Raw genomic sequence first — 10,166 nt, 5'->3', positions numbered from 1 at the left:
AATTACATGAAATAGAAGTTGGGGTTTTGATTTTTTACTTTGCTTATCCATTTGGAGTGTCATTGTAACTACTGTATTGTAAATGATGGAAAATAATTGCATATGTTAAAAAAATAAATTGTGTTATATTTAAAAAAAAAAACAAAAAAAACCCCAAAGTCCTTACCAGCTTTAATGATACTGATTACTAAAAATAAACACACCACTGGAGATGTTTTTGTATTAAAAAAAAAAAGAATGTTGTATTTTGTCAAATGCTTTTTCTGCATCTTTCGACAGGATCATATGCTTTTTATCTTTTGTTAATGTGATATATCCCATTGATTGATTTGCAAATAGTGAACAAGCTCTGTAACCTAGGAATGAATCCCACTTGATCATGGTGGATAATTCTTATTATACGCTGTTGAATTCGAGTTGCTAGTATCTTGTTGAGGATTTTTTCATTCATATTCATCAAGTATGTTGGCCTGTAGTTCTCCTTTTTGCTGGGTTTCTGTCTGGTTTGGGAATTAAAGTGATGCTGACTATGTAGAATGAGTCTGGAAATTTTCCTTACATTTCAGTTTTTTTAATAACTTGAGAAGAATGGGTTTTAACTCTGCTTTCAATGTCTGGTAGAATTTCCCAGGGAAGCCATCTGGCGCAGGGCTCTTATTTGTTGGGAGATTTTTGATAACGGATTCAATTTCTTCGTTGGTCATGGGTCTGTTCAGATTTTCTATCACTTTCCATTTGAATTTTGGTAGTGTGCATGTGTGTTTACAAATTTGTCCATTTCTTCTAGGTTGTCCAGATTGCTGGCTTATCATTTTTTGTAGTATTCCCTGATGATTGTTTGTATTTCTGAGGCGTTGGCTGCAATAGGTCCATTTTCGTTTGTGATTTTTGTCTATTTGGGTGCTCTTTCTTGTCTTTCTTAGGAACCTGGCCACAGCTTTATCAATTTTGTTTATTTTTTTTTCAAAAAACCAACTCTTGGTTTCATTGATCTGTTCAACTTTTTTTCTTTTTATTCAATATTATTTATTGTTGCACTGATCTTTATTTTTTCTCTTTTTCTGCTGGTTTTGGTGTGCTCATGCTGCTCTGCTTCTAGTTCCTTTAGGTGTACTGTTAGATTCTGTATTTGTGCTTTGCTAGTTTCTTGGAATAGGCCTGAAATGCAATATACTTTCCTCTTAGGACTACCTTTGCTATCTCCGAAAGAGTTTTGATTGTTGTATTTTCATTTTCATTTGTTTCTATATATTTTTTAATTTCTTCTCTAATTGCCTGATTGGCCCAATCATTCTTTAATAGAGTGTTCTTTAGCCTCCATTTTTTGGAGGTTTTCCAGACTTTTTCCTGTGATTGATTTCAAGTTTCATATCATTGTGATCTGAAAGTGTGCATGGTATGATTTCAATTTGTTTATATTAATGCAAGACTGCTTTATGACCCAGTATATGATCTATCTTGGAGAATGTGCCATGTGCACTGGAGATGAAAGTGAATTCCCTAGCCTCAGGATGTATAGTTCTAAATATATCTGTCAAATCCTTCTGGTGCAATGTGTCTTTCAGATCCATTGTTTCTTTAGTGATTTTGTTTCTAGTTGATCTATCCACTGCTGTAAGTGGTGTATTAAATTCCCCTGTGATTAGCACATTCTTATCAATCAGATTGTTTCTTTTTGTGATTAATTATTTTATGTATTTGGGTTCTACTGAATTCGGTGCATAGACATTCATAATTATTAGCTCTTCCTGATTGATAGACCCTGCAATTATTATATATTGCCCTTCTTCATCTCTTGTTACTGCCTTAACTTTAAAGTCCAGTTTCTGTGATATAAGTATGGCTATTTCACCTTTTTTTTCTTTTTACTTCCAATAGCATGATAGATAATTCTCCATCTACTTTCAATCTGAAGGTGTCTTCAGGTGGAAAATTAGTCTCTTGTAGAATGGATTTTTTTTTAATCCATCTGATACCCTATGTCTTTTGATTGGAGCAGTTAGTCCATTTTCATTCAGTGTTATTGAAAAATACGGGTTTAGAGTCATTGTGTTCTCTGTAGGATTCATGCTTGTAGTGGAGTATCTGGTACTTTGTGTTCCTTGCAACAATTTCCTCATAAAGTTCACCTTAGGATTTCTTGTAGGGCTATCTTAGTGGTAATGTATTCCTTCAGTTTTTGTTTGTTTGGAAAAACCGTTATCTCTCCTATTCTAAATGACAGGCTTGCTGGATAAAGGATTCTTGGCTGTATATTTTTCATTTTTATCTCCTTGAAGATTTCCTGCCATTCATTTCTGGCCTGCCCAGTTTCAGTAGATAGGTCTGCCACTACTCTGATACGTCGTTCTTCATATGTTAGGCCCCTTTTATCCCTAGCTGCTTTCAGTATTCTGTTTATTGTTATATTTTGCCAGTTTCATTATGATATGTCATGACGATGTTTGATTCAAGTTATGTCTGAGGAGAGTTTTCTGTGCCTCTTGAATTTCAATTTCTGTTTCCTTCTTCATATTGGGCAAGTTCTCAGCTATAAATTGTTCAAGTACCCCTTCAGCCCCTTTCTCTCTCTTCTTCTGTTGGAACTCCTATGATCCGGATCTTGTTCCATTTGATTGCATCACTCCGTTCTCGAATTCTCCTTTTGTGCTCCTGAATCAATTTATCTCATTTTCTTGGCCTCCTCTTTTTCTATAACTATATCTTCTAATTCATGTATTCTCCTCTTTGCCTCTTCCATCTGTGCAGTGGCAGTCTCCATTTTATTATTCACCTCATTTATACCATTTTTTTAGTTCGTCACAACTATTTTTGAGGTCCATAATCTTTGTAGCTATACCTTCTCTTTTGTCTTCCATTCCGTTTTCAAGCCCAGTGATTAATTTTATGACTATTGTTCTAAATTCTTGCTGAGTTATATTGCTTATATCTTTTTGGCCCAATTGTGTAGCTGTGACTTCTTGGAATTTCATTAGGGGAGAGTTCTCCGTTTCATCATTTTGACTAAATTTCTGTCTCTTCTCCGTTTTAAAAGCATGTTATGTGCTGAGTGAAGTAAGCCAGGCAGAGAAGGACAGAAATCATATGTTTGCACTCATAGGTCTAGCAGGAAAACAAGAGAGACCTAATGGAGAACCAGAGGGAGCGGAGGAGGGAGAGAGAGTTGGGGAGAGAGAGGGATGCAAAACTTGAGAGACTACTGAATGCTGAGAATGAACTGAGGGTTGAAGGGGAAGGGGGAGGGGGGAAAAGAGGTGATGGTGATGGTGGAGGGCACTTAAGGGGAAGAGCACTGGGTGTTGTATGGAAAACAATTTGACAATAAAATATTATGGAAAAAAAAGACCAAAATAGTACATAAACAGCAAAGTATGGCTAAATAAAATTATGTTCTCCCAGATGACTCCAATGCCAAAAAAAATATAAATAAATAAAAAATAAAAAAAATAAAAGCATGTTATGCTCTCTGCACCTACAAGGTCTGCTATATTAAGGGAGGCTCTTTGTCCATGGCCTGTCCGTTAAGGAAGTGTTCTCTTAATGGTGTTCCTTGGTCTCTCTTGTTGTGCCTTTGGTTATTTTATTTCCCTACTTATAGTGATATTTGGGATTCTCCTCCATGATTTCTGTGGCTTGTTTCTGAGGTAGCCCTCATAGTTGAAGAGGTTCTTGGAAAACAAATGGTTGCTGTTATCTGGGTGTATTGGGGGCCCTGGGGGAGGGTGGATTCCTGAGCCTGGTGCAGGCTCTCAGAACTCTTAGTGACTGCTACCCATACAGGAAACCCTGCCACCTGTCTGTTCAGCTTTTTAAGTGTTGGATTCACAGAAGTAGTAGTATAGATTATTCTTTTGTATTATCATTGAGTGGTGAATATTTTGAAATAATTGAAAAAGTAATGTTTTATTTATGATTAGCATATTAAGTGTAATAATTACACAATTTTGTTTAACAATAAGAATGTGATTCTAGCCTCTTTTTTATCCAATCATCTATTTTAAAAAACCTCTCTTCCTTTGCTGTGTATGCTTTTTTCCCAATTGAAGGAAATAAAAGCCATAAATAGACATTTTTATACCTTTTCAGCAATGAAATTCTAGTTTTTCAATTTAAGTAAAGATATGGGTAAGTAATAGGCATGTTGAAAAGCACCTTTTACACTAAATACTAAATTTAAGTAAAAAGTTCACCAAGAGACCTAGATCTGAGTTTTGTAAAATTGTTTTTATGTAAAGATCTTAAGGTTTGATTCTGGAGGGGAAATATTAGTATTATGTTTATAGTTAAAAGAATTGGAAGGGCAGCTGTGTGGCTCAGTCATTTTAGTGTCTGACTTTGGCTCAGGTCATGGTCTCAAAGCTCATGGGTTCCAGCCCTGCATTGGGGTCTGAGCTGATAGCCCAGAGCCTGGAGTCTGCTTGATTCTCCCTCTCTCTTTGCCCACTCACTCTTTGTCTCTCTTCAAAAATAAATAAATGTTAAAAAAAGAATTGGAATGGAAATTATGTGTAATTATGAAAGGTCATAAGCACTTAATTTGTTATTTTAGTTTTTATGTGAGTCTTGGATAAATTTTTACCTCATTGTCCAAATGTTGACATGTCTGTTTACTGTTTTACTTATAAAGTCACAATCCTTAAACACACACACCCACACACACACACATACACACACACACACACGCACGCACGTCATGAAATAGGAATATATGCTGATATTTGTGGCCGGACTATAGAATTGTTTTCTGCACATTTTAGGCATTCAGTAAATATTTGTTCAGTTATTGAATAAATGCATTCTATGTCTCACATACTCTGATTAGTATCAACTTGTTAATAAGGGAGGAAACCTGGCCATTTATAAATTTAATTAAAAGCAAGCTTCCTGAGCATATTGCAATTTAACTATATCCTTTTTTTCAGTTTTAAAAGATTATAATTAAGAAAGTCTTTTAAGAAATTCACATATAGATGAAATCCTTTTTCAAAGTACCTTTGCTATTCAGTATCTATTGGATGTAAATCTGTAGTAAATTTATTTGAAAAATAGTGAATTACACCTTGACTAACAAAAGTATATGTTCCTATGTAAATAGAATATATATACATAACCAGATTTTAAATGTTGAGCATGGAATAAAATCTGGTATTTTTAGCAGAACAATGTATATCAAATTTCTTTCTTGTTTTCTTGTTAAATTTCCAGGTGAAGGGAAGTGGCTGCGAAACATTGACTATTACCGTTTAGATGGTTCTACTACTGCACAATCAAGGAAAAAATGGGCTGAAGAATTTAATGATGAAACGAATGTGAGGTGGGAAACGTTTTTTTGTTTGTATAGAGAATTAAAAAAAAAATTTAGGAGTGCCTGGGTGGTGCGGTTGGTTAAGCGTCTGACTCTTGATGTCAGCTCAGGCCATATTCTTACCATTGGTGAGATCATGCCCCACATTGGGCTCTACGCTGACACTACAGAGCCTGCTTGTGATTCTCTCTCCCCTTATGCCTCTTCCCTGCTCATGTGCTTTGTCTCTCAAAATAAACATTAAAAAAGATTAAATCTATGTATAGTCAAATTCACTCCTCTTATTGTATATTTCTATACATTTTGACAAGTGTAAGATAGAGTCAAGATACAAAATGGTTTCATCACATCTCAAGAAATTCATGTAATATGGCTAATAGACACATGTAAAGAAGCTCAACTTCACTCATCGAAAATACAAATCAAAACCACAATGAGATACCACCTCACAACTGTCAGAATATCTAAAAGTAACAACTCAGGAAACAAAAGGTATTGGTGAGGATGTGGAGAAAGGGTAATATTTCTGCACTGTTGGTGGGAATGCAAAATGGTGCAGCCACTCTAGAAAACAGTACATAGAGTATAAAATAGTATAGGCACCCTTCTTTTTTTGATTTCTTATTCTACCCTTCCATTGGATGTGTTTTACCATTTGTGAAATTGTATTTTTATTCATCTATAGTATTTTTTAGCCTATCATTGTATAACTTTCACAGCAGTTGCTCTAAGTATTACATTTTATGGATGTAAGTTATCACAGGAGACTTGTCATCATTTTACCATTTTAACTGAAGTGTAGAAACCTTATGCCCTTATATCCCTTTCTCTTCCCCATTTGTAATATAATTGTCTTAGGCGTTTTTCTCTACATAAATGGCTGGCCACATTAGTGTAATAAATTTTCTTCAATAATTAAATATAATTTAGAAAAATTGGAAGGAAAATCTATTTTATTTACTTATATATTTTAATTGTTGTTTCTTCCTTCCTAATGTTTCATTATTTCTTTAACCATTTCCCTTTATTCTAGAGAAATTCCTTTAGTCATTCTTTTAGAGCAGGTTAGCTTACAACAAATTTCCCGAGTACCTTCATAAGAGAATTTCATGATTTCCTCTTCATTTTTGTGTTTTTAGCTAGGTATAGAATTCTGGGTTGGCAAATCTCCTCTTTTTGCACTTGAAAAATGTTTTAACACTTCCTTCTGGATTTCATAATTTATTTCAAAACTACCTGCTTTTTTTTATGACTTTGGCTTTTTGAATTTCACACAGTAGTGCTATCATGCAGTGTTTGTCTTTCTTTGACTTATCTCAGCATTATGTGTTCAAGGTACATTCATGATGGCACATATGGCAAAATGTCCCTTGTTTTCATGGCTGAATACTATCCCACTGCATATATACCACATCTTTTTTTAAATCTATTCATCTGTTGTTGGGCCCTTAGGTTGTTTTCATATCTTGGCTACTGTGGATAGTGCTGCAGTAAACATGGGAATACATATATTTCTTTGATATCCTGTTTTCATTTTTTTTGTATATATACCCAGAAGTGGCATTGCTGGATCATATGGTAGATCTGTTTTCAAAATTTTGAGGAAAGTCCATATTGTTTTTCATAGTGGCTAAACTAGTTAAGTAAATGTAGACTACAGTATTTTATTATAATCCTTAAACTTCCTAGGAGATTGGAACTTAATTATTCCAACCAGTAAAAAGAAAAGATAATTATTTAACATGATGGAGGTGCTAATTGTTGCTACAGTGGCAATCATATCACAGTATATAAATGTATCAAATGAATATGTTGTTTACCTTAATTTTACACAGTATTATATGACAAATATATTTTAATTTTTTTAAATCTGTTTTTTTCAAATCTTTTTTTCTCCTGTCAGTAAGGTACTGCTTCTTGCTTATTTCAAGATTTTTTTCTTTATCTTAGTTTCAAAAGTTTGACTGTGATGCATCTTGGCATGAATTTCTTTGAGTTTGCTCTGTTTGCGGTTCATTCGATTTCTGAATCTGTAGATGTGTGTTTCTTGCTAAGTTTGGGTAATTTTCAGCCATTATTTCTTCAAATACTATTATAGCTACTTCTTTTGTTTCCTTTCCTTTGAGGACTCCACTGATGGGAATGTTAGATAGACAATAATGTTGTAGTCCTATAGGTACCTCAGTCTTCATTTTGTTTTTCTGTTTGTTTGTTTTTTTATTTGATTTCTACATGTTGTTTAGATTGGGTCATTCCTATTGTTCTGTTTTCAAAGTTAATTCAATGTCTGTTCTCTGCATTCCACCACTTAGGTTTCTGTTGTATTTTTCAGTTCTAAAATTTCCATTTGGTTCCTCTTTATGTCTTATATTTCTTTGCTGAGACTATTTTTTTTCTTTGTCTCAGGTGCATTAATATTTGCTTATTGAAACCGTTTTATTTATTAAAACATTTTCTTTGTTTTTATTGACTTTTGAGACAGAGACAGAGCACGAGTTGGGGAGGGGCAGAGTAAGAGTGAGAGACAGAATCTGAAACAGGCTTCAGGCTCTGAGCTGTTAGCACAGAACCTGATTCGGGACTCGAACCCATGAATGGTGAGATCAGGACGTGAGCAGAAGTCAGACAGTTAACCAGCTGAGTCACTCAGATGCCCCAAAGCATTTTTAGAAATGTAACTACTTTTTCCATCCTTGTCAGACAATTCTGACAGTTATGTCATCTCAGTGTTGGTGTCTGCCGATTGTCTTTTCTCATTGAAGTTGAGATTTTACTGGTTCTTGATATGACAAAGATCTAATTTAATTGGATATTTGTTTATTATCTCATGAGACTGTGGATCTAAATTTTCTTTTATAGCAGGCCTCTTTTGGCACATGTTCAGATGGAAGATGAGAGTGGGAGTTGAGTCTACCCACTAGGTTTCTGCTGATACTCTCCTAGCTGGGAGGATTAGGATTGCCTATTTACAGCCCCTCCCCTTGGGCCTTCACTGACACTGCAGGGCAAACTCATTAACTGGGTTGTGATATAATTCCTGACTCTCCACTAGATCTCCTTTGATACTACCCTAGTAGAGAGAGAGAGAGGGTTTTTCTTGTATCTTCTGGGTGGGGATGGATGTCTGAGTTCCCTTCATGGTCTTTACTGACACTCCTGGGTTGAGAGGAGGACTGTGTTAATTCCAACTTCTCTGACACCACTCTGGCCATGCCTTGTCACAACTAGGAGAGGGTAGGAGTCTGAACTCCCCACTCAGCCTCTAGTGACAAGGATGGAGGTGCACTACATTTTTTTCTGTACTGTTTGACTGGAATTGAATGATTATTGTTTTAAAATTTTCTGTCTTTCTAGGTGCCCCTTTTTTGTCCTTTGTCTAGAGACAGCAGGATTTTCTTGGAAATTTTTTTTGGCCGCGTCCACTGGCATTTCCAGTTTGCTAGGTTCTTTAGCACTTGTTCTGGGAAGAAAGCCTATGGAACTCTGTGCCATGTTGTTCCTTAGGACCCAAGGTCCCTAGCCAGTCTTTCTCCTCTTTCTTACTTTTCAGAAACTTCTTATCATTGTTTTATATGTAATGTCCAGGGTCTTTTGCTTTCCTTATTGTAAGGAATTGGGAAGAGTATGTCTACTCCCTTCTTTCCAGAAGTGGAAGTCCAAAGATTCAATTTTTTAAGGATTGTTGTATCTGTCGTTTGGGTAGCTATGTATGTGTTGCTATTGTGGATATGCCCAGAAATGAGATTGCTAAGTAAAAGATGTGTATATTCAGCTTTAGCTTATATTCCCAAGACATTTTTCCAGAATGGTTGTACCAATTTGTACTACTCCCCAGTAGCCTATAGGTGTTTCAGTTTTTCTCTGTTCTCATCATCACTTGACAGTGTCTGTTTTTTTAAAGCTATTGTGATAAATATGTACTGGTAAGACTTGACAGTCTTAAACTGTATTTCCTTGATAACTAATTCCAGGTGGTTTGTAGATTTAAATGTGGAGCTAAAACAAATGTTTTAGAAGGAAACAGTAAAGAATATTTTCCTGATATTGCATTAAGAAAACTTTCATACACAGGACCCACAGAGTACTAAACATAAAAGGAAGTATTGTTAAGTTGAGCTTCATTAAAATTAAGAATTTTTAGTCATCAAAGGAATTTCATGTTAAAAATGAAAAGGAAAGCAACAAAATAGAAGCTATTTTCTAATTCTTAAAGATAATATGGAAAATCACGAAGACAATAAATGTTATTATTTATATTTTAGTAACACAGATATAACCATGGTTAGAGTTTCTATGCTTACACAAACATATACTTTTGATTTTGTGTTTGTTATCATTTTTTGTTGAAATATAATTAACATACAGTGCTTATATTAGTTTCAGGTGTAAAATATGATTCAACAATTGTATATGTTACTCAGTTCTCATCAAGATAAGCATACTCTTAATCCCATTTATCTATTTTACCCCTCCCTCCACCCACCTCCCCTCAGAACCAGTTCTCTATATTGAAGAGTGTTTTTTTATTCATTTCTTTTTCCTTAAATTCCACATATGAGTGAAATCATATGATATTTGTCTTTGACTTAACCTCACTTAGTATTAAACTCTCAAGGTACATCCATGTTGTCTCAAGTAATATAGTCTCATTCTTTTTTATGGGTGAGTAATATTCCATACCACATCCTTATCCATCCATTCATTTATCAGTGCACACTTGAGTTGCTTCCATATCTTGGCTATTGTAAATAATGCTACAGTAAATAAACATAGAGGTACATGTATCTTTTTGCAATAATGTTTTCATTTTTTGTGGGTTTTTTTGTTTTGTTTTGTTTTGGTAAATACCCAGTAGTAGAAT

General features: G+C 34.7%; 1 protein-coding gene across 5 annotated transcripts in view; it reads left to right on the top strand.

Annotated features, from left to right (window-relative positions):
- The window catches only part of ATRX (ATRX chromatin remodeler), a 275,833-nt gene that overhangs the window by 222,586 nt on the left and 43,081 nt on the right, over window positions 1-10,166 (top strand). For all 5 annotated transcript variants that reach the window (XM_029929461.1, XM_029929463.1, XM_029929459.1 and 2 more), the window contains one exon: window positions 5,206-5,314. In XM_029929461.1, coding sequence (XP_029785321.1) covers window positions 5,206-5,314 — 109 coding nt within the window. The remainder of the gene's footprint in view (window positions 1-5,205; window positions 5,315-10,166) is intronic.

Source organism: Suricata suricatta, chromosome X, assembly GCF_006229205.1.
Source record: "Suricata suricatta isolate VVHF042 chromosome X, meerkat_22Aug2017_6uvM2_HiC, whole genome shotgun sequence".
NCBI lineage: Eukaryota > Metazoa > Chordata > Mammalia > Carnivora > Herpestidae > Suricata > Suricata suricatta.
Note: the sequence above shows the minus strand (reverse complement) of the source record. Positions and strands in the feature narration are given on the sequence as shown.